The 25,010-nt window shown below is 45.1% G+C and overlaps 1 protein-coding gene across 8 annotated transcripts in view; it reads right to left on the bottom strand.

The window, feature by feature from the left end:
- Positions 1-25,010, bottom strand: part of mv (lysosomal-trafficking regulator mauve) — a 388,598-nt gene that overhangs the window by 135,301 nt on the left and 228,287 nt on the right. For all 8 annotated transcript variants that reach the window (XM_068389706.1, XM_068389704.1, XM_068389709.1 and 5 more), the window contains exons 19-22: positions 12,714-12,853; positions 12,007-12,180; positions 5,416-5,588; positions 4,525-4,681 (exon numbers count right to left, since the gene is read on the bottom strand). In XM_068389706.1, coding sequence (XP_068245807.1) covers positions 4,525-4,681; positions 5,416-5,588; positions 12,007-12,180; positions 12,714-12,853 — 644 coding nt within the window. The remainder of the gene's footprint in view (positions 1-4,524; positions 4,682-5,415; positions 5,589-12,006; positions 12,181-12,713; positions 12,854-25,010) is intronic.

Genomic DNA, 25,010 nt, shown 5'->3' with positions numbered 1-25,010 from the left:
GTCGTTAATGACCGGGCCGGTAGTTATCCACCTGTTAGGGGTGGGGGACTACCGGCCGGTGGCTACTGAATATCTTCAATCGGATTCTAGCTAGGACTATCTTAGGGGGCGGTGACGGAGGAAAGATTTGAGTAAAGAATTCAGGTTTGTATGTTAGGAAAAATACAAACTTTGTTACAAGTTTGTCATTTGTTCCTACACTAAATACAAACCCTCATTCTTTATTATAGGAGACTTAGTCTTGAGGTCAGGGTGGACGAAGGGTTCCCTAATCCTAGGGAAAATAGTCCTCAGACTAGACTCTATTGATGAACAAATCTCCCATTAACTTTTCTCTATAGATCTTCAAAATCTTAGCACGACTGAAGGTTTGTAATTACGTGGAAGCAAATGTTTCAGTATGAAGAGGGTCGGGAACAATGACTTGGACCCTTTCATACATAGGAAACCCCTGACCTTGAAAAAGGGAATCCTCGTGACTACGAGTATAACTTATACCCTGTGAGAGGAGTCAGATGAGTTTCATACCTTATTTCCATTGGTGAGTCCAGCTGAAACTGGTTACAGACTAGGATACCCAGATGGGAGGAAGAAGAAAAGAGCAGAAGATAGATGGATGTTCTTCTAAAACCTAGTGTAACGCAGAATCCTCAACCAATGGCTACAGTCCCCTGAAAGGGTTCAAAGGTAGTTACAGCACCTGTTGCCCTGCCACAATAGGCGCTATAGAAAAGGTGTTTAGAGACCTGTGTCACATCGGTTAAATACTGAGAGGTGAATGTAGATTGGCGCTTCCAGACTCCAGCTCTTAAGACTTGGGAGACTGAAAAATTCTTCTTAAACACCAGAGAAGCTGCCACTCTCCTAACTTGATGGGCTTTGGGTTGAGCTGCCTCTAGGTCTCCGTGAATGGCTCTCGCAATAACTTTCTTGAGCCAGAAAGAGATGGTATTGCGGGAGATTCTCTTCTTTACCTTATTGGTACTGAGGAAGAGATGACGGAGGTGTGGTCTGAAAGGTCTGGTGGGCTTCAGGTATTTCCTTAGCACCCTGACTGGGCACAGTAGCAATTGGTCAGTATCCTGTGTTACCTTATTGAGGCTGGAAAATTTAAATTCTCTAAACTTCTCATCGGCTGATGAAGGATTCTGAGTTTTGGCCACAAAGCCTGGCACGAAGTTGAGCGAGACTTCCTCCCATCCTCTAGAATGGCTGACTTCGTAGGATAGACCATGAAGTTCACCAACACTTTTTGCCGAGGCCAGAGCTACAAGGAAGACGGTCTTAAGAGTTAGAAAGTAGTCAGAGGCCCTATTCAAGGGCTCATAGGGAGGTCCCTCCAAGGAACGTAAGACCAGGGACACGTCCCAAGGTGGTGTTCTAATCTCCACTGGGGGGCAAGATCTCTAAAAACCTCGAATCAACAAGGTGATATCTTCTGAGGTGGAAAAGTCAACTCCTCTCAGTCTACAGATGAGGCCTAAGGCTGAACGATAGCCCTTAATTACCGAGACTGATAGGAGTTTCTCCTCTCTGATGTACACCAAGAAGTCTGTCACTAATGGAAGAGAGGGATTGAGTGGAGACACGTCTCACCCTCTACACCAAGCTTCAAACACACTCCATTTTGCTTGGTAGAGGTTTGTGGAAGATTGGCACAGGTGCCTGGACATGTGTTCAGCCACCTTCCCTGAAAAGCCTCTGCTTCTGAGGAGAGACTGGACAGCCTCCAGGCGTGAAGCTTCAGGAAGTGGATTCTCACGTGGGGGATACTACTGTGTGGCAGCGTCGACAGACGGGGTTCTGGAGGTAGAAGCCTCGGCACTTGAACGAGCAGGGAAAGGAGGTCTGCATACCACTCTCTGCTTGGCCACGCCGGAGCTATTAGCGTCAGTTTGCAGTTCCGGGAGATCCTGAGTTTGTTGATCACCCTTCTGAGCAGGCAAAAGGGTGGAAAGGCATATGCGTCCAGGTTGTCCCAGGAGTGTTGAAGGGCGTCCTGGATCGCTGCCTGATGGTCTGGAACTGGGGATCCGTAGCGGGGAAGTTTCGCATTCAGAGAGGTGGCGAACAGGTCTATTGTGGGAAAGCCCCACAAAGCTATTACTGTCTTCGCTACTTGAGGATCCAAAGACCATTCGCCACTCAGCACTTGGTGATGCTTGCTCAGTTGATCTGCCACGATGTTTCTCCGGCCCGGAATAAACCTGGCTGTGAGAGCAATGCTGTGACTTTCTGCCCACTGGCAAATCTGGACTGCTAGCAGACAGAGGTCTCTTGCCAGAGTACCCCCTTGCTTGTTGATGTATGAGACGGCTGTGGAGTTGTCGCTCATCAGAACCACCTCTCGTCCTTGCAGATCTTCTACAAAGAATTTTAGGCCTTTCTAGGCTGCTAATAATTCCAGATGATTTATGTGGAGAGACTTCTCTACCGGAGACCAAACTCCTGATGCTGGTTCCACACTTCCACCGAAGGAGAACCAGAAGTCCAAGGGCAGGCCATACCGCTTGTACGTTATCTGGAATAGAAGCAGTAATAGAATTATTTTCGATGATGGAAGACACTGTCCCACTGGGAGGGGCAACTTGATCCGCCTGACCCGGGGGAACGGGAGGCAAGTCAATGGTGCCGCTCTTCCTTGACTTCCGCCCCGGAGGAAGAAGGCAAGGAGGAGTCTGAAGGAAGATATCGAGAGGCCGAAGAAGAGGCCCGAGACTCCTTACCTTTTGACAGCGAACCTGGAGGTAACGAATCTTTCTTGGATTTCTTTTTCTTCCTCTTCATGAACTTATCACACTGCGTTGGCGACCATTCTCTACATACTTGGCAGGGGGAGCCTTCAGAACACCTATGATCTCTACACGAAAGGCATAGGGAATGAGGATCCACCTCCGGTGGTGACATAAATGTGCCACAAGATTTTGGGGGAATCCCAGGACACTTCCTCATATTAGAGGACATCACATCTAATAAAGAAAGAAAAGAAAAAGTTAATAAAAAAACACACTAAAGAAAGACTAGTCTGCCAGTCAAACAAAAGCAGGAGCAGCGGTGTTACCACTGCGATGGCTAGAATTTGATTGAAGGTATTCAGTAGCCACCAGCCGGCAGTCCCCCACCCCTAACAGGTGGATAACTACCGGCCCGGTCGTTAAAGACCTTGTTAAGGTTTTTCTGCCGTATTTCCAGCTTGCGCTAAAATATCTCCTATAGTAAAGAATGAGGGTTTGTATTTAGTGTAGGAACAAACTAAATAAAACCCATTCTATATTATAATTTCCCTTAATTATGATGCCCAAAAGGGAAACCATTTTGTTTGTTTACATTTCATTGCCAATCACAATGAACGAATGCATTTACACATCCATGTGATTACTAACGATACTTATAGTTTTAAGTAAACTGTTATTAATTATAAGATAATTTGAATAAGCTTGGAAAATATATTGAGAATACTTTTTATTTATATGTGCACATATCCTCGATAGCATCCTGAATCGGCTAACAATGTTTACATGTTCTTAGCTTGGCCTGAATATGCAGTTTATAAAACTTATTCAAAGCATCTTATAATAAAAATTGTACAAACGTCAATGTTGTATGTTACAGACTTCCATAGTTTACATACAGTTTACTAAAAGCTATTAATGTCATTAGTTATCAATTTGATGGGCAACTGCGTTCGTTCGTTCGTTTGTTGTGTTTTCCTTTTTGGCATCATATGTAGGAGAAACATGTGGAAACAGCTTTATTTTGTTTATTTTGAATTTCTAAGACCCCAAGAAGAAAAACAAAATTTGTAACACCATCAGCTTTACATATGCACTATTAGGAATACTACTTGTTATTTATATGTGAGCATATCTCAAAGAGTGGTTGCCTTAAATCAGCCAAGTGTTTACAAGCAAACTTTGATGGCTCACATAGAAAAAAAAAGTTGGTTTCATTGATATAGAATTATTCCTTGAATAAGCTATTTATAATGAAGATATACCAATAATGAATACTGTAAAAAATGTTTTATTAATTTCATATAAATAAATATAGAGTAAATAACCAACAACCATTTATGCATTTTTGTAACATTTTCTTACAGAGTTGACTGGTAATCAATTCCATGATGAAAATGCAATAGGATTGGTTTCAAGATAACATTGATATATTTTTTACTTTAAGGAACATTTTTCAAGAAAATTTACAACCTTACCTGATGCTACTTTATATAGCATAATGTCACCAAAAATCTCGACATTCAAGAACTCTAAAATTAATGAAAAAGTACACCACCAAATCCCTTTAGTGATAGATGGATTTATCATCTCCATATTCCCTTAAAGATTAATAGGTCTTATTATGGAAATGCCAAAAGTTTAGATAGAGCTATTCAATACTTATCCACAGTGTTGAAAAACCAGTAAATCCATTTATAATATGAACAAGTCTTGCATTATCCTACTGAGTGATAGACCTTACTAATTTGCATTGACTTTATATGATAAAGGTTAAATTTCATGCCCCTACCTTTCCCATGAAGAGTATTTTGTCTAAAGCATCAATATCACGGAGCTGAACAAGGTTGAAGTCTCGATACACTTGATTTTCTGCTAACAAGTGCATCAAAGTTGCCAGGAGCATTCCTAATTCACTTAATCTTTCACCTTGATCGTTAACACAGTACCTGAAATGAGAGTAACAGTATCAATGTAAGACTTCATAACTAAGAAAGAAATTATTTTCTGTACAGTGAATAAAACTACAGTACTCTGGTAAGAGTCTGATTTCTTATTTAAGTAGAGTTGAATTACAGACTTTCAATTCAGTAACTTGATATGAAAATTATAGCACAACATTTTGCTGTTAAGTTATCAACTGCACCAAAACAATGAATTTTATAATCTGATTTGCTGTTATTCGAGATTTTTATTTTGACACTGGCACAGCAAAAGAAAATATAATTTTACCTTTTAAGAATTTCTAACAAAATTGGGAAAAATTAAAAAATAAATTTATGATTAACATGCATTTCTTACTTCTTATATGTCAAGACACAAACTAATCAGTTTTGCCATGCTAAATTAAATTTTAAGACATTCCTTTGGTATCATGTAATATTGTTAACAAAAATTATTCCCCAGGATACAAAATGTAGAAAAGCATATATTGGATAAAGGTGTAAATAATTGAAATACAATACTGCGATGATGCAAAACCGTAGGGTTTATTAAGAAGTTTGACAATAAACTTTGACCCTTAGCTTTATAGTCATTAGTCTTATTGTAGTGTGACTATATAAAATGCAATTACTGTATATTAACTTTCTTTATACTTAAAGAAACTAATAAATATTCCACCTTAAGATAATTAAATTATAAAAAAAAATTAAGATAATAAATATGTACAAACAATGCTTACTTTGTTACGTGCTTCTCTGAGACATGGCCAACAAAACATTTCCAATTGATTATTAGAGATTCCATCAAATCACGATTTACCAACATAGCCGGTACATGCGATGCAATAGTGTAGACATCACGACAAGCCAAGTACTGGACCACGCTTGGATAAATACAGCCATCCAGCAATGCCTTTAACAGACCATAACATTAAAGTTAACCGATAAAATGCTATATGCTACTTATAAAAAAAACTTATGTTTTATTATTTACACACAGGCACTCTCTTGTACAATCCTGCATTTAAGCAGAATTTTTTTTCTAAATTCCAAATCATGCCTTTTTTCACATAAACCTATCCATCACATACATGTACTGTATATGGCATTGCCACATTCAAAGCATAAAAGTCCCTAGGATAACCAGACAAAAGAATAAAATGGGCGTCTGACTACGCATGCACCATTTGGATCCTTATGTCCCTTTGTGAGAACTACATTATAGTTATAAAGATTTAACTGACTCCTAGCGGGTGCTTTTGGTATAATTAACTTGCTTCATCATAACAGCTGAGATCCAGTACAGTATTTGAAGACAGCAAGGAATTAGGAAATATTAATCAAGTAGCTTATACAATAAGCCTTAAGAATATAAAGCAAGTTATTTGGATTGCATAAAAGTCTTTAAGAACTGAATAGGTAGAACATTCGTCAACTTGAGAACTAGTAGCCAGTTAGGCTATCCAAAATACAGAATTTTGATAGAATGAATTATTTCTATCCTCCCCTGATGTTCATAGTGTTCTCGAAGCTGGTTAAATGCCAACATTTACACTGACCCCCAAAATTTCCCATTTTATTTCTTTGGCAGGAAGTATCAACCAATCTTACAGTTAATGGAAATTAATCCTTTGTTTTTCAAGTTCTTTTTTTTCACAGCTACATGAGCCAGACTGTTTTATACCCAAGTTGGCAGTAGAGGTGTGTCCCAGGGCTTAAGGACGAATACGATTTCACACTGGGACCAAAGACCCTGGATAGGCAAAAAAGCTTGAAATTCCCTTCAAGCATGGACCAATCACCTAAAGAGGTGGGATACAAAATGCCAAGGAGCCTCTTATTTAATTCTCTGGCCAAGGCAGAGAAAAGAAATGATCTTTAGGGAAAGACTTTATGATGCTCCTTAGGTTAGCAGGAGGTGTGTGCACCCATGCCCTGGAGATACATACATCCCACCCAAGAACTCTAGTCCAAGGGTAGGCAAGAATGCTCGAAGCTCCGTTTGAGAATAGACCATTCCTCCTAGGAGCAGGGATTCAAACTCTACCAAGAAGCATCTTCGGCAAAGGCATGAGGAAGTCCGTGAACTGCTGAAAAGTGCTCTAACCAGTGAAAGACATTATGTTGAACTACACCATTGAGTGAGTCTCTCTTTCTCACTCTCTCTCAGGACCTACCCGAGAGCTAGTAAAACGGGATACCACTCGACTCAGGTTGAATTGAATATAGGATTTAGGCATTAAGCCAAGCACACTCGACTCAGGGCCACCACTCGACTTGAGGCCACCCCAGTGTCCCAAGTTAGGGACCAGGGCAGTGGACAAACATATTCCACTCTACCTAGATGACATGAATATTTAATCCCAAGAGGGACCATGACCTGCTGACATAGAACCTTTCAATAACAGACTAACTGGTATAAAAGCTATCCATTATCGTCAATTGTCTGTGACGTCCAAAACATATCTCCGAAAGCATAAAATTAAGAATAATCATACCAAATTCTATACAACTAATATACATGTCCAAAACCTGCGGTAACATCAAAAAGAGAAGTACCAATTAACATATTTTCATTTTCCCACTTGGATGATCAAATTAATGAATGTAAATTAAAATGAGAAGCACAAAAACAAAGATCACTGCAAGCATGTACCTCCAGCCAGTGAAGACGACCTTGTGGAGAAATTCAAATTCATTAAGATTACGTTTCTGCCACCAAACACCACTCAAATTCTCTTACTCGTGGATCAGCAAGAAGACAATGTTCCAGCAATATTTCAAGGTCACCAAAAGAACCAGGATAATCCTTTGGGGGGTTTGGAAAGAACATTTCCACATTGTTGGCTACTTCAAAATCATTGAAAAAGCCTAGGAAGAGGTCACCAACAGAACCCTTAACTCTGCAAGGAGAAAATTGTGGCCTGAACGCGTTACAGAACGAGTTATTGAGGGGTTCAAACCCATGCAAGAGGAGGCAGTTGATGATGAAACTGTGTCCTTGGGCAAGACGGTGAGGGTTGGAGGTGGACAGTGATGACATCAGTGACCTGGACAAACATAGCAAGCAGCTGACAATCAAGGAGCTCTTAAAGTTGCATATGGAGCAGCAACAAGAGATAGCAGGGGAGATTTCAACTGAGGAGGAGGAAAGTGTGTGTAAAACCTTTTTCATAGAGTAAAATATGGGAAAAGCTGAAAATGTGGAAAACACATCACCCAGATAAGGCTTCAGCAAGAAGAGCAGTGAATATATTTATAGATAATGCAATGTTGCATTTTCATACCACTTTTAGACAAAAAACGTTCTCTCTAAACAGGTTCCTGGAGAAAAAAAAATAAGTGATTTAGTTACTGATAGTGAATGCCATTCAAGAGAGAGAACTTACAATATTTTACCAGAAGTTCTAATGGAGGAAGATTCACCTACCAAGCAGTAAATATGTCCCTCTCCTCCTCCTCTTCCTCTCTTGCTTCCCATACACCAGCCATGATTCTCCAAAGTACAAGTTTATTTGAGAATATTTATATTTCTAATTGTGAATTATCAATTGGTAGTGATTTCATTTGTTAGGGGTTATAATTTACTCTTTAAATAACATTACAAACCTTTAAAGTGATGGTGTATCTGTAATTATGGATGTGTGTAATGCATCCAGTGCTTTTTCTTTATTTTTTTACAGTGAAAATTGCTTACGTTTACAAGCTTCCACCCTGAACAGATTTAACTCATAAACCGTGGTACCACTGTATAAGATAATAAAAGAGCGCTTACTTTAAAGTAGTACAGTTAAATATTATAGGAGTTATTCCCATAATTGACAAACTATATACAGTAAAGTAATATTGTTACAAAGACTTTACAAGAGACGGATTTTACAATTTTAATATGTAACAATAAGGTTTAGAATTTTCAAACTGTTTGGGGCTTAAAAGACTTCATTGAGGTCACATTTTTGCTGTACAACATGACCTTTGAGTACGTTAATAGCAATTGATAATTGTACAGGACTTTTTAACATGATTCAGTAATCTGAATATGAAAAATTCTTTTTCTTTAATCTTATTACAGTCCAAGGAGATATCAGGCTAGGTTTCCTTTAAAAAAAAAAATATTCAGATATAAAATTAGAGTTTCATAAATACAAATCACTATACTACTGTGTACAGTAATATAAGGCCTTCATTCCTTCCTCTCCTTCTACTGAGTATAGATGCAGATGCACAAGATAAACAGCAAAATTTAAGAGTATAATGGCTGTTGATTTTTTCCTCATTGATGAGATCTCTATTCTATCACTGCAAGAGGTTTTGCTGTAAAAGGATTTGTATACGGTCACCCACTTCATGGCATAATATAAAGTAATGTAATGCAATGGTCTGTTTCTGAAAAAAGCCTAAAAATTACTGTATACTTCTCCTGCTATTAGAAGTATTCTTGGTCAAATATTCATGACTGTATTATAAATTTTCAGTTCAAATGCTGGACTCTTATGGGTTCACCCAAAACATTTATTCTTAAATGAGAATTGAAAATGGAAGTTAAAATAAAAGTTAGATTTCTAGGTAAGAAAAGCTTAGATGGAATAGGCAAAAACTGAACTACTGCACTAAAATCCAGTCATCTGTCAATGCACAATCAAAAACGTAATAAATGTAAACTTACTGCCTATTCATAATCCATTCCATGTTCTCAACAAAATAGCCAAAGTACAGTGATACCTCGGTAGTCGAACGACTCTATACTCGAACAATTCGGAGTTCGACCAAAATTTTCGAGAAATTTTTGCTGCGGTGCTCGACCAAAAATTCGGTACTCGACCAGCCGAACACGTGACGACCGCATGGGCTTTGTGATGATCGCGCCATCTCGGCCACTCTCGCTTGTTCGGGAAGCATCAGTTCTCTCGAGAGCGTCACTCAGACAACGCGCGATCAGCATTCGTTGTGATTTAGTGATTTTCAGTGCTTTTAATTGCTTTTTTAGCTTTCATAATGAGTCCCAAGAAAGTAATGAGTGTTAAGGGGAAGGAGAAGAGGAAAACAGTGCGAACAACGATCGAGTTGAAGAAGGAAATTATAGCGAAATATGAGAATGGTGTACGAGTGTCCGATTTAGCGGTAGAATACGGAATGGCGAAGTCGACCATTTCTACGTTTTTAAAGCATAAAGAAATGATTAAGAAGGCGAATGTTGCAACGGGAGTTACGGCGGTAACTAAGCAAAGGCCACAAGTGATTGAGGAGATGGAAAAGTTGCTTTTAATATTTATTAAAGAAAAACAGTTGGCCGGGGAAAGTGTTAGTGAAGCGTTCATTTGTGAAAAAGCGTTGCATATCTATGAAGAATTAGTGAAGAAAAGTCCGAGTACCAGTGAAAGTGATTCATTTACATTTAAAGCGAGCAGGGGTTGGTTTGAAAAGTTTCGTAATAGAACAGGTATTCATCGTGTTACTAGGCATGGGGAGGCAGCTAGTTCGGATCAAATTGCAGCCGATAAATACGTGGGGGAATTCGATCGGTACATAAATGAACAAAATTTGATCGCACAACAAGTCTTTAATTGTGATGAGACTGGGTTATTTTGGAAGAAAATGCCAGCCAATACGTACATTACCAAGGACGAGACGAAGATGCCAGGTCACAAGCCAATGAAAGATAGGCTAACATTGTTGCTGTGTGCAAATGCAAGTGGCGATTGCAAGATCAAACCCTTGTTAGTGTACCACTCGGACAACCCCCGGGTGTTCAAACGAAATAATATTTGTAAAAGTGCACTACCAGTTATGTGGCGCTCGAACACTAAATCTTGGGTCACAAGACAATTCTTTACTGAGTGGATAAACGAAGTGTTTGCCCCCCAGGTTAAGGCTTACCTCATTGAAAAGAGCTTGCCAATGAAATGTCTTCTGGTTATGGACAATGCTCCTGCACATCCTCCAGGTCTCGAGGATGACTTGAAAGAAGAATACAGCTTTATCAAAATCAAATTCTTGCCCCCCAATACTACTCCCATACTCCAGCCCATGGACCAACAGGTCATTTCAAACTTCAAAAAACTCTATACCAAGGCCCTTTTCAGAAAGTGTTTTGAAGTGACCAGTGACACGAAGTTGACCCTAAAGGAATTCTGGAAGGAACACTTCAGCATCCTCAACTCTGTTAACATGATTGACCAAGCTTGGCGAGGTGTGACCTATAGGACATTGAACTCTGCCTGGCGTAAGCTGTGGCCATCATGTGTCACAGAGAGGGAGTTTGAAGGTTTCCAACCAGAGGCGGGTCCAAGCACTGCTACCCCTGTAATTTCTGATGACACTGATGTCGTTGAGGAAATTGTTGTCATGGGCAGGAGTTTGGGGCTTGAGGTCGACAAGGATGATATTGATGAGCTTGTAGAAAGCCATTCTACCGAGTTGACTGTGGAGGAATTGTTGCACCTGCAACAACAACAGCAGCAGGATCTGATTGTGGAGCAGGAATCTTCAGAAGAGGATGAGGTAAGGGAGGATGTTCCAAGTTCTCTCATCAATGAAATTTGTTCCAAGTGGGCAGATGTGCAGGCTTTTGCTGAAAAATACCACCCAGAAATTGCAGTAGCAAACCGGGCAGTGCATATGTTTAATGATAGTGTCATGTATCATTTTCGAAGAATACTGCAGAGGAGGAAGAAACAATTAACAATAGACCAGTTTTTCACAAAAGAAAAGAAAGCTGCTACATCAAAGCCTGTTTCTCCTCCAAAGAAGAGACAAAGAAGAGAAGAAACCCCTGAAATAGATCTGCCCACCCTTTCATTGGAGAGAGAAACAACTCCTGAAGGAGAACTACCCCGCCACATCATGGAAGAGGACTCTCCTTCCAAGCAGTAACCTCCCCCTTCCATCCTCTCCACATCCATCCCTGTATGCCATCGAACCGCTGCTCAAAGGTATGTTCACTACAGTACAGAAAATGGTTTAAAATTGTTTTATTTTAGTACAGTAAATGGTTTAAAATTGTTTTATAGGATTTTCTGACCAATTTCATACACATTTAGGTAATTATTGTTGTTTAGGTACACGTTTTATTAATATTTTGGGCCTGTTCGAGTGCTTGGGAACGGAATAGAATATATACCATTATTTCTTATGGGGAAAAAAAATTCGGTACTCGAACAAATCGGAGGTCGAACACGGATCTCGAACGGATTATGGTCGAGTACCGAGGTATCACTGTATCATATTTGTGTACACTTCCATGAAGGACAAAGAAGATAAAGGATGCAAATAGAGGCCTTGCTAGAAATAAAAAAGAAAGGTTTGACTGAAAAAGTAAGGAGTAATATTACCTTCATTGCTTGAACTCCTGGTGTGGCTAAGGGAGACGAAAGGATGCGAAAGACTAGGGAGCTTCCTCGTAGTAGAGCAAACTCAGCACTGAGTTGTGGTGATGAATGAACAGCTTTGAGAAGTAGCGTCAGAGCTTCAGCCTGTTCACGTTCTTCGCCTTGAACTTCAACCATCTAAAGGTGAAAAAATTTTTCATTCGCAGTACAACTTTCATATAAATAATCTATTTTTGATTAAAAGTAGTTCTGTTCCTTCACAGACCTCAAAATCCTTGAATGCATTTTTTGCCTTTTCATGCAGTAAATTTTACCATAATCATTTATAAATGGAATGTTATAACCATGAAGAATAACTATGATAAATCATAAAATTTTTGCATGTGTAAAAAAATACTTACGTAAATATACTAAAACTTTAGTAAAAATGTTGCAATTCAATATTCTTGTTGCAAGAGAATTTCAAAAAAGTTCAGAAGGTGATATTATCTCCCCCTAATATGATCAACTAACTTGATTCATACTAGTAATTTCTAATAACTTTTATAACTTAGCAAACTTCCAATTTGGATACAAATCATGAAAATCATTACTGTGTGACACTACAAAAAGGCCCATTTAAATCTTAAATGTTCCATAAGAATATCAACTATTTTCAAAAGGCATTTATCAGAGAATTCTTAAAATAACGGTTTTACTAATAAACTTACTCGAGCGAACAAATATATGAGATGAGCAACTCCTCCCATTTGAAGAAGAGCCACGTCAGGTCCCAATGTTTTCTGGGGTGCCATTTCTCCAAACAATACAGCAGTTTGCGTGGTACAGGAAGGATAATACGTTCCCGTGTCTGGAAAATAAATAATGTTTAGCCCACATGAAACTAGAAAAGAAAGACTCTAACAAAAAATAAATACATGTAAACAATAGTACACTATGCAGTCATACACAAGTATAAAAATCAAGAAATTCTATTACAAAAATGGATCAAACTCAATTTCTTTCCCTGGCATTGATTTTTTCCTTTTCTCATGTTAGTTACACCAAAACTAAAAGTAATACTGTATTCCTAACTCTCACAGACATGGTCACAAGAGTTAACACTGTAGCTGAATACGGCAATAAAGTTAAAGATCATGATAATTTTAAACAAGTTTTTGTTCAATACTTATCATTTATTATCTCTAAGAAATTAACATAGGCACAAAAAACACCTTACTTAATGTTCCATTGTACATACATACATACATATACCAAGGCACTTCACCCAATTTTGGGGGGGTAGCCAGCATCAAACAAATGAAACAAAAAAGGGGACCTCTCCTCTCTACGTTCCTCCCAGCCTAACAAGGGACTCAACCGAGTTCAGCTGGTACTGCTAGGTGCCACAGCCCACCCTCCCCCATTATCCAAAACAAATGAAACTTCATAACGCTAATCCCCTACTACTGCTACCTCCGCGGTTATCCAAGGCACTGGAGGAAGCAGCAGGGCCTACCGGAACTGCGTCACAATCGCTCGCCATTCATTCCTATTTCTAGCACGCTCTCTTGCCTCTCTCACATCTATCCTCCTATCACCCAGAGCTTCCTTCACTCCATCCATCCACCCAAACCTTGACCTTCCTCTTGTACTTCTCTTATCAACTCTTACATTAATCACCTTTTTTACCAGACAGCCATTTTCCATTCTCTCAACATGGCCAAACCACCTCAACACATTCATATCCACTCTAGCTGCTAACTCATTTCTTACACCCATTCTCACCCTCACTACTTCATTCCTAACCCTATCTACTCGAGATACACCAGCCATACTCCTTAGACACTTCATCTCAAACACATTCAATTTCTGTCTCTCCGTCACTTTTATTCCCCACAACTCCGATCCATGCATCACAGTTGGTACAATCACTTTCTCATAAAGAACTCTCTTTACATTCATGACCAACCCTCTATTTTTTACTACTCCCTTAACTGCCCCCAACACTTTGCATCCTTCATTCACTCTCTGACGTACATCTGCTTCCACTCCAACATTTGCTGCAACAACAGACCCCAAGTACTTAAACTGATCCACCTCCTCAAGTAACTCTCCATTCAACATGACATTCAACCTTGCACCACCTTCCCTTCTCGTACATCTCATAACCTTACTCTTACCCACATTACCTCTCAACTTCCTTCTCTCACACACCCTTCCAAATTCTGTCACTAATTGGCCAAGTACAATGTTCCATTGCACTTTCTAAAAATAATAGTTGTGTAATGAAGTGTGGACAAGAAATTTCTTCATAAAATGAACAATATTTTTTGATGAAAACTGTTTTTTTCATCTTCAGCTATTACAGCAAATAAATCCAAACATAAAGGGCAATTTGAATTATGAATTCTCTTTTGCATGGCATACCCCATTCATCTGATATTTTCTGCAGTGGGGATACAATCAAGGTGTCCAAAGGAGATGCAAACAGACCAAACCCAGGAGGGATGGTAGCCTGCCTAGCAGAAGCTTGCTTTAGTAATAAAACTAGCTAACTAGCAAACCCAATGGTAGGCAGCCAAGGTCTCCTCAGAGGACCACTGGGGTGAACCAGCTTTCCTCGTCGGAGTCTATCTCAACCTCAGACTCTAGTTCTTCTTCTTGGTTGGAGGCCTAGTTCACCATGAACCCTTTACCACCAAAAATTAACTATTGATTTGAATACTAATGGAAAGATGACAAATTCGAAGATAATTTGTATTTTTCCTAACCATACAAACCTTAGCTATTTACAAAGGGTATTACTTTTAGCGCAGCTGAAATGACGAGCCAATAGTTTTTAACGAGGGTTAATTACCCCCGCGCTAGTTAGCGGGGGGTGGGGAAGGGTAGCTTGCTACCCCTCCCCCCTCCACACACCGGTGACTTGCTTCACTTCACTTAGAGGTAGGACTTGACTTGGGGGTCAGGGATGGCGGGCACATATGTGTAAATAGCTAAGGTTTGTATGGTTAGGAAAAATACAAATTATCTTCGAATTTGTCATTTGTTCCGTAACCGAAATACAAACCACGCTATTTACAAAGGGTGACTTACCCCTTAGGAAGGGTGGAAAGTCCCCAGCCTTACTGACTTCGGCTTGCCCGGGGGCTCGATCCCTCAGTGAGCAGCACTAGAGAGAGGGAGCCCCTGTACCTCACAGGTTCCTAGCATCGCTAGGAACGAGTGGCCTACATAAGCAGTGTGAGGAGGAGAGTGTGACTCGTCCTATGAAGTTGACCTTGAGACCTTCAGATAGGAATTCTAGGATAGGACGTTCCCCATACCACCTCGTCAGGGTATGGGAGACGCAACAGTATTAAGCTTAATACTAGGAGCACAAAGAAGCATGCGTTACCTGCAGAGGTCGAGGTCAGCTATGCGAGGACCAGGATGCTGCTTCCCCAAGAGAGGGGAGAATGAAGAAAGAAGTAAGGGTCAGACATACTCTTTCATTCACACAGACTAAGACCGGGTAACAACGCCCTCAACCTACTGCTACTTGTCCAAAAAGGAGCCTGAGGTTAGACCAGCTGTTGTGCAGCCACCACAGGGCCGATAGAGACCGTATCGAGGCTCCTGTGGGTCACGTCTTGCAGGTAGTGGGCTGTGAAGGTCGTTTGACGCTTCCAGACCCCAGCTTGAAGTACCTGCGTCACAGAGAAGTTTCTCTTGAAGGCCAGGGATGTAGCAATACCCCTGACATCGTGGGCCCGAGGGCGACGTGACGGAGGAGGGTCAGGATTCAGGGCATGGTGGATAACCCTTCGAATCCAAGCTGAGATGGTGTTCCTGGTGACCCTCCTCTTTGTCCTGCCTGTGCTCACAAACAAAGCTCGCACATGAGGACGGACTGCAGCCGTTCTCTTCAAGTAGTACCTCAGACACCTCACTGGGCATAGTAGCAGCTGGTCTGGGTCGTTTGTTACAGAACGGAGACTCGCGATCCTGAAAGAGTCGAACCGAGTATCCGGCACTCCAGGATTCTGAGTCTTGGCCACAAACTCAGGGACGAACCTGAACGTTACCTCCCCCCATCCCCTTGAATGGGCGATGTCGTACGAGAGACCATGAAGTTCACTAACTCGCTTGGCCGAGGCCAAGGCGAGTAGGAAAGCCGTCTTCCAAGACAGGTGGCGATCGGAGGCCTGGCGTAATGGCTCGAAGGGAGGTCTCGAGCGACCTGAGGACTCGAACCACGTTCCAAGGAGGGGGTCTCACTTCCGACTGGGGGCAGGTAAGCTCATAGCTACGTATGAGTAAAGAGAGTTCTAGCGACGAAGAAATATCCACGCCCTTCAATCTGAAGGCCAAGCTTAAGGCTGAGCGATAGCCTTTCACTGCCGAGACAGAAAGGCGCATTTCTTCTCGCAGATACACGAGGAAGTCCGCTATTGCTGGAATAGTGGCATCGAGTGGAGAGATACCCCTTCCACGACACCAACCACAAAAGACTCTCCACTTCGCTTGGTAGACTCCCTCAGAGGACCTTCGCAGGTGCCGAGACATTCTCTCCGCAACCTGTTGCGAAAAGCCTCTCTCCGCGAGGAGACGCTGGATAGTCTCCAGGCGTGAAGCCGAAGCGAGGCTACGGCCCTGTGAGGGACACCGGAGTGGGGTTGTCTGAGAAGCTCGTGTCGTGGAGGAAGCTCCCTTGGGAGTTCCGTCAGGAGTTGCAGAAGGTCCGGAAACCATTCCGCGTGATGCCATAGCGGAGCTACTAGAGTCATGGAACAGTTGACCGATAGTCTGGTCCTGTTGAGCACCCTTCTCATCAGACAGAATGGTGGGAAGGCGTACACGTCGATGTTGTCCCACCGTTGCTGGAAAGCATCTTGCCAGAGTGCCTTGGGGTCCGGGACTGGTGAGCAGTACAGGGGCAGCTTGAAGTTCAAGGCTGTCGCGAACAAGTCCACCGTCAGGGAACCCCACAAAGTCAGGACTTTGTTGGCTATCTGAGGATCCAAAGACCACTCGGTACTCACTATCTGCGAAGCCCTGCTCAGACTGTCGGCGAGCACATTCCTCTTGCCAGGAATGAAGCGAGCTGATAGTGTTATCGAGTGGGTTTCAGTCCACCTCAGAGTCTCTACTGCAAGATGGGATAGCTGTTGCGAAAAAGTGCCTCCCTGCTTGTTGATATAAGCCACTACCGTGGTGTTGTCGCTCATCACCATCACGGAGTGACCCGCCAGGGACCGTTGGAACTGCTGAAGAGCCAGAAAGACGGCCTTCAATTCTAGCAGGTTGATGTGTAGGCACTTTTCTGATTCTGACCAAAGGCCTGAGGCCCTCTGGTTCAGAACGTGCGCCCCCCACCCTTCTTTTGACGCGTCCGAAAACAGAGTCAATTCCGGGGGGAGGACGAGAAGACTCACTCCCTTCCGCAGGTTCTCGTCGGCCAGCCACCACCGCAAGTCCGTCTGTTCCAGAGACCCCATTGGGATCAGAATGTCCGGGGAATCGGATCCTTGATTCCACCGGGACTTGAGCCGCCATTGAAGGGATCTCATCCTGAGGCGGCTGTTTGGAACCATACGGGCCAGGGAGGATAGGTGGCCTAAGAGACGCAACCACGATTGGGCAGGGAGTTCTTTTCGCCTGAGGAAAGGCTCCGCCACCCTCCTCAGCCTTGCTATCCGGTCGTCTGATGGAAAGGCTTTGTGGAGATTGGTGTCTATTAGCATGCCTAGATAAACCAGTCGTTGGGACGGCTGCAGAGAGGACTTCTCGAGGTTTACCACGATCCCCAGATCCTGGCAAAGATCCAGAAGCCTGTCTTGGTGCCGAAGAAGGGTCGACTCCGAGTCTGCTAGGATCAGCCAATCGTCTAGGTAACGAAGGAGACGAATGCCGTTCCTGTGCGCCCAAGATGAAATCAGGGTGAACACTCTGGTGAACACCTGAGGAGCTGTGGAGAGACCGAAACACAGCACCTTGAACTGGTAGATCTTGTTGTCTAGGCAGAATCTCAGGTACTTCCTGGAAGACGGATGGATTGGGATCTGGAAGTACGCGTCTTTTAGATCCAGTGCACACATGAAGTCTTGTGGTCTCACCGCAAGTCTGACCGTGTCTGCTGTCTCCATGCTGAACCGGGTTTGTTTGACAAACCTGTTCAGAGCTGAGAGATCGATGACGGGTCTCCAGCCTCCAGTAGCCTTCTTTACAAGAAAGAGTCGACTGAAGAAGCCTGGGGAGCCGTCCACGACCTCCTGGAGAGCACCCTTCTCGAACATGGTCTCGACTTCGGCCTGAAGGGCCAGCCCCTTTGCCGATCCCATGGCATAGGAGCTCAACGACACTGGATTCGCTGTCAGGGGAGGTTGAGATGACGTGAACGGGACGCGATAACCTTGGCCGATCACTGAGACTGTCCAAGCATCGGCCCCGTGTTGCTGCCACCTGCGGACGCAACGCTGAAGGCATCCCCCCACAGGTGGACACGCAGGGGGACTGCCACCCCTAGGGCTTGCGGCCGCGGCCGCCACCCCTAGGAGTCTTGCCTCCCCTGGAGGACTTACTGCCCCTCTTGACCTTGGCTGGAAAGGGCTGGGGCTTAGACACCACTTTCTTAGCTGCCGGTGCCTGTTTGGAAGCCTTACGAGGCTGTTGCTGCTGTTGTGGCGGGGCTGGAGGCTTATAGGGCCGAGTTGTAAGGGCCCTGTAGAGGAGGGAGTCCGTGCTGGATTTCCTCCACCTCTCAGCCGTTCGCTCCAAGTCTTGAGGCTCAAACAGGCTCTCCCCCAGAAGGGAAGCATGTCGGAGCCTACACACATCTACGGCGGGGACCTTCGGATGGAATCTCTCGGACACAGCATCGCGACGCTTCAATACCGAGTTGGCCCACAGGGTGGTAACCTGGTGCGCCAAAAACTCGATGGAGCGGGTGCCCGAGAGCAAGAAGGTCTCTAGGGCCTTCCTATTGGTCTCCTTGGACAAGTCCTCCGATCGCAATAAGATGCCCAGAGATCCTAGCCAGAAGTCCAGCCACGAAGTGGCCTGCATGGCACACTTAGCGACCTTCTCGTGGTTAAGGATCTCTGCCGCCGAGAACGACACCTGCCGGGCAGAGAGTTTCTCCAGGGGAACTCCCTTCGCCAGCTCCTCCACAGAGTGATGGAGAGGAAGGGCGAGGTTGTGCTCACCCAGGATCTCGAAATACCTCCTCTGCTGAAGGCGAGGAGGAGGGAAAAGCTTGTTCCCGGCAGTGGAACGACTGGAGGAGGCAAGAAGTGCGAGCTGAGCGTTGGCCCTAGCTCTGGCACTCTTCAGCCCCTGAGACCAGGGCAGAGCTGCACTGGTCTTAGGGGCCTTCCGAACGTCAAACACTTCATCCAGAATCGTGTCTTTGCCTTCACGGGGGGCGATGACTGGATCCGTAAGTCTGTTAAGTGTCCTTATCAGGCTTAGGACCTGCCAGAAGGCATGTTCGGACTCTTGCTGTTCTCCTCCCTGCGGGCTGGCAGCTAAGTCTCCTGCCCCAGGAATCTCTTCCTGGGGTGATACGTGGACATTCCCCTGGGTAGTCGTGGGTTCCTGACGAATCCTTGCAGAGGATTTAGGGACGGTCTTGGAATCCTTGGGTTCCCTCCTGGGAGGGATACAGGATCCCAACAACGAGGTTCGAGGGACCCCTTCCTCACGAGACGATTCTCCTGCCTGAAGCGAAGTCTCCCCCCCTGGTGCCGAGGGGAAGACTACCGCCCCACTGGACTCACCTGAGGACGGAAAGGCCTCGTCCACGGGAGAAGGAGAGAGTACTCGTGCAGGAGAAGGGACCTTCGAGACCGACCTCTTGGGAGCCAACTTCGCCCTAGGGGAAGTCACCACGAAGTCCACTCCTCTCTTTCTCTTCAGCGTAGGAGAGACAGCCGCTGGTTTGTTACCCTGGCCGGCGAGTGCTGGTTTCATAACCCTCACTAACGCCCGTGCCAGCGGACCAAACCAAGTCTGCTGCTCCAAAGACACAGAGTCCGAAATCCTCGCTAAAGAGAAAGGGATCGGGCGATCCTTTGGAGTGGACACGACGGTACCTGCCTGAAAAGAAGGTGGGGAAGAATGCTGTACTGACCTGTCTTCGTCTTGCACTACCAACCTGTGCTTGGATGGAGGTGATCCCGAGTGCCGTCTAGGAGCACGCGTCCCTGCTGCTACCACCGGCTGTGGAATTCACCGCGAACGATGGTCGCGCGAGGGCGGATGGTCGCGCGAGGGCGAATGGTCGCGCGGGAGCGCGGACGAGCGATCGTGCGGGCGCGCAGGTGGATGATCGCGCGGGCGCACAGGCGAGCGGTCGCGCGGGCACGCGGGCGAGTGGTCGCGCGGGCGCGCAGGCAAGCGATCACGCGGGCGCGCAGGCGAGTGGTCGCGCTGGCGAGTAGGTGAGTGATTGCGCGGGCGCTCAGGCGAGTGGGCGCGAGGGTGGGCAGGTAAATGAACACGTGTTCAAGGCGACGAACGCAAGCGTTGGCGCGACGGCGAGGGATCGTGCTGCCGCGTAGGTGAGGAAGATCGCTGGCGATGTAGATCCACAGGCGATCGATGACGAGCTGGTGAGTGCAGTCGCTCATGTTGGCGATGGCGCGATGTGGTATGTCGACGCACTGGTGTGCGATGGTGAGCAGCATGCGCAGGTGAATGACCGCGTAATGGTAAGCGATGGCGAGCAGCATGCGCAGGTGAATGATCGCGTGATAGGGTGCGATGGTGATCAGCATCCGCAGGAAGGCGATCGTTCAGGGTTGTGCGATGAGGAGCAGCATGCGTAAGCGGGCGATCGTGCAGGGTTGTGCGATGGCGAGCAGCATGCGCAGGTGAATGATCGCGTGATAGGGTGCGATGGTGATCAGCATCCGCAGGAGGGCGATCGTTCAGGGTTGTGCGATGAGGAGCAGTATGCGTAAGCGGGCGATCGTTCAGGGTCGTGCGATGGCGAGCAGCATGCGCAGGAGGGCGATCGTGCAATGGCCAGCGATGGCGAGCGGCATGTGCAGGCGGGCGATCGCGCGATGGCGAGCTAGAAGCTGGCTAACCATGTTCCTTCAGGAGCGTTGGCGAACGTCGGCGCGCTAGTTGTCGCTGTTGAATAGGCGATACTAAGATCGCCTGTGCGCGCTGGCAAGCAGGTGAACGCTGGCGAGGAGGTAATCGCTGGCGCGTAGGCGATCGCTGGCGAGCAGAAGGTCGAGCAGAAGGTCGACGCATGTCCTGTGAGAGGACAGGTGGTGCGGCGCGTTCACGAGCAGGAACGGGAAGATCGCTGGCGCGTTGGCGAACATGTGTTTCTGACACACGCGCAGCAGGATGTTGCGTAGCCACAGGACCAGGCAGATGGTGAGCAGGGAGTTCAGCAGGAACTAAAGGGGGGTCAGAGACCGCAGGGCGATGGTCCTCAAATGAGCGCTGACGAGCAGGAGAGCGCTGGCGAGGGGGGCGAACATCAGGAGAGAGCCGACGAGCAGGTGAGCGTCGGCGAGCAGGAGAGTCTTGGCGAGCAGGAGAGAGCCGACGAGCAGGTGAGCGTTGGCGAGCAGGAGAGTCTTGGCGAGCAGGAGATCGTCGACGAGCAGGAGAGCGCTGGCGAGCAGGAGATCGCTGGCGAACAGGTGATCGCTGGCGAGCAGGAGAGCGCTGGCGAGCAGGAGAGCGCTTGTGCGCTAGCACTGCTCGCGTAAGGGAAGAATCCCTTAGCCCCGAAGGGACCGTTGCCCGTCGGGTGACGAGTTCTCCAGAAGGCGAAGATCTGGCAGGAGATGGTGAGCGGTCTGCAGAGAGGTTCAAGGTGGGCGGAGCAGTAGGTTGAGGCTGACGAGGAGAGTCCCCCCCGGACGACGAAGACCCAAAAAGGCATCTCTTAGTCCCCCTGTAAGGGGAAGGGAGGCCCTTGTGGCGTAGAGGGCGGTGAGCCTTACGGCGGAGGCGGCCTCGGGGGAGATCGTCGGGACCATCGGTCCTCCGAAGGGGAGTCTCCGTCAAAACACTTCCCTCAGAAGGAAGCTGAGCAGCAGTCGAGACCGAAGGACTCACTTCCCCCTTCGAAGGATGTACGGAAGGAGGAGGAGAGCCTTGAGCACCATCACCAGAAACAGCACCTGCGGCGGAAGGCCCACCCACGTCGGAGGCCTCTGTCACCACGACGTCGACAATAGACAGAGGGTCTACCTCTGCTACCACCGGCGACTGCTTAACAGCGGCCCCCAACGAGACAAGGTCAATAAGAGCGACCCTGGAGGGCAAGCCCTTAAGCCCCAGGGACGACCAAATCTGTAAAAGATCATCACTGGATAAGGCATTATCATTATCAATAACCTCCCCCGGAGGAGGAGGGGGAACCGCCTCGCTATGGGAGGCGACGCCCTCTCCCCCACCGAAGGTAGGGAAACAGAACAAGGGCCTGCGCTCCCACTCGGACGACTCTCCTTAGGAGGCGGCCGAGGGGGAGCTTCGGAGGAGGTTTGGGCGGCGGAAGAAGAGTCCCGAGAACCTTCCTCCTTCAAGGCTAAACCCGGAGGAGAACGGTCTCTCTTGGACTTCTTCTTACGCCGGCGGCCAAACCTCTCCCACTGGGAGGCAGACCACTCCCTGCACTCACGGCACATGTTATCCTGGTCACACCGTCGGCCCCGACATTGAGGGCAGAGGGTGTGTGGATCCGTATTAACGTCCGACATGAACGTCCCACAAGGACGGCCGGCAACTCCAGGGCATGTACGCATAGTAAAGAAAAAAAAACTGAAGGTCAACTTCCAACCAACACACACGCTGAAAAGAAAAAGCAGAAAATTAAAGGCTGTCACGAAGGCGATGAGCAGACACGTCTGATCACCGCCGAGCCAAAAGTGAAGTGAAGCAAGTCACCGGTGTGTGGAGGGGGAAGGGGTAGCAAGCTACCCTTCCCCACCCCCCGCTAACTAGCGCGGGGGTAATTAACCCTCGTTAAAAACTATTGGCTCGTCATTTCAGCTGCGCTAAAAGTAATACCCTTTGTAAATAGCGTGGTTTGTATTTCGGTTACGGAACAAAGTATATTTCACAGTTCCTTAACAGGAAAATACTCTAAGGACCCAGAAATCTTAGCAAAACCTTTCTCCACATAAAAAAGAAAAATATAGATATCTCCCTCAAGCCTGCTGCGAATAGATCCCTACTTTTTGTAGGATGAAATAATTGCAGGCAGATAGGGCAATTTTTAGAGTGTACAAAGCCCTGCCAGAAAGAGGCACAAGCACCATGATAATGTCCGAGGTGATGGCAGCATCTTGGATTGGTAAGATAACTGCACCCCACTTGGTTACAGTTAACTTTGATTTCATTCATCTATACTAAAAAATTCATAAAAGAAAATAATTATTAGTGATCTCCATAAGGAAAGAAGGTTACCTTCCTCCATACCCAAGGTATCTTACAACTACTTTGCAATGCATGTGAGCAAGAAAGATTAAGACTAAAAAACTAACCAGATCAAAACAACCATTGAAGGCTAAACCCCTTCACCTAACTATCATTAGATAGCCAAACTTTCCTACATGTTGAAGAGTAGGAAATGAAGTTGAAACTAGGCTGTGAGTGAATCTCTTTCCTTATCTACATGATAGTTGAAACTCAAGGTTTAATAAACCCTATGAATAATAAAGGAAAATAGCATGGCTATGCCAATATCAAACGAGTTGCCTTTCCATACCCCACCGTCTATTCAAGAATACAGTAAATATGGGGAGATGAGGCTCCAGTCGCAGGAGGAGAACAAGAGGTTTTCCCTCAGTAGGTAAGAAAAAACTGACTTGAGGAAGGAGGAGGCCATCTCTTCCCAGATCATGTAATTAGATTTATAAAGTGTATATAAAAGGGATTTTGACGAAGGAAAAATCTATTTCTGGGGAGAGACCTTTGACGCCCGGTGAAAAGGTCCTTCTTTACACTTTTCTGATATAAATCTTCCAAATATACCAGAGAAAGATAAAAGCATGGAATGCAGAGGTTACTACCCTCGCGCGAGCACCTTGTGGGTGTCGTGTATACATCAGGGGCGTGTGAAAACCACTATTCACAGGCTGTCTTCCATTTAGATAATTTCTTCATCAAAGGGAAGGGCCGTAACAAAGGCCCTAGAAACCACACTTGGACCATGCCACCGTCACCTAACACGAGCGCCCTCTAGGACATCCTTCTGTTTTGGACTTGCTCGAGCAGTTGATTTGTTTGAGCTCTCGGTGTTTTTTCCCGTGTTTGGAGTTAATTCATCATGACTGACGCTGCTACTTCACCTTTACCAATGTTAAGTACCATAGTTTGTTTTAAAAAGAGTGTAGGATATTTAGTTACCAATCATATGCTTCGCATAGGTTAATTCCCCCAAATAACCCATTGCATGTTAATTACAGGTTCAAGGTATAAAATTATTACATACCCTTTGCTTAACCTAAATGAGATTATTGTCTAAATATTCAGGTAATAAAATGTTAGCCTACTAGGTCCAAATACTGCAGTTTATTTCATATTAGAATTGAACCCTATTCACATCAATTGAAAGGTCAATCATACAGCCAGAAGCACTGGTACTAAAATTTAAAACAACAAAAGTAAAGGGGTAAAAAATATTTTCACTTAAACATTCCCATATTCATAATAACTTGAGCAAACGTGTATACAATGATAAATGTAAGACTGTTATTAAGCCTAAAACTTTACCATGAAGATCAAGACTTAGTTGGGCTAATAAATACTGGTAATGGGATAATATATGTAAGAAGTGAAGAGGAAATAATATACTAAACCAAAACACATAGAATTAATGTGAAAAAGTTGGAATCATACTGGAGCTCTAAGCCTAAAAATTTAAACAATTTTCGGCTATGCATCCAAAACTAAGAACTTCAACCTAGACTTGATAAAGAGCATGAACAACTGAGTAAATACTCAAAAGAATTAAAAATAACGGACAAACCTTTTAAAGCTTAACCATTACCAAGCTGTCGTGGAAAACC

The sequence above is a fragment of the Palaemon carinicauda genome, chromosome 16 (assembly GCF_036898095.1).
Source record: "Palaemon carinicauda isolate YSFRI2023 chromosome 16, ASM3689809v2, whole genome shotgun sequence".
Classification (NCBI taxonomy): Eukaryota; Metazoa; Arthropoda; class Malacostraca; order Decapoda; family Palaemonidae; genus Palaemon; species Palaemon carinicauda.
This window is presented reverse-complemented; position numbering and strand designations above follow the sequence as displayed.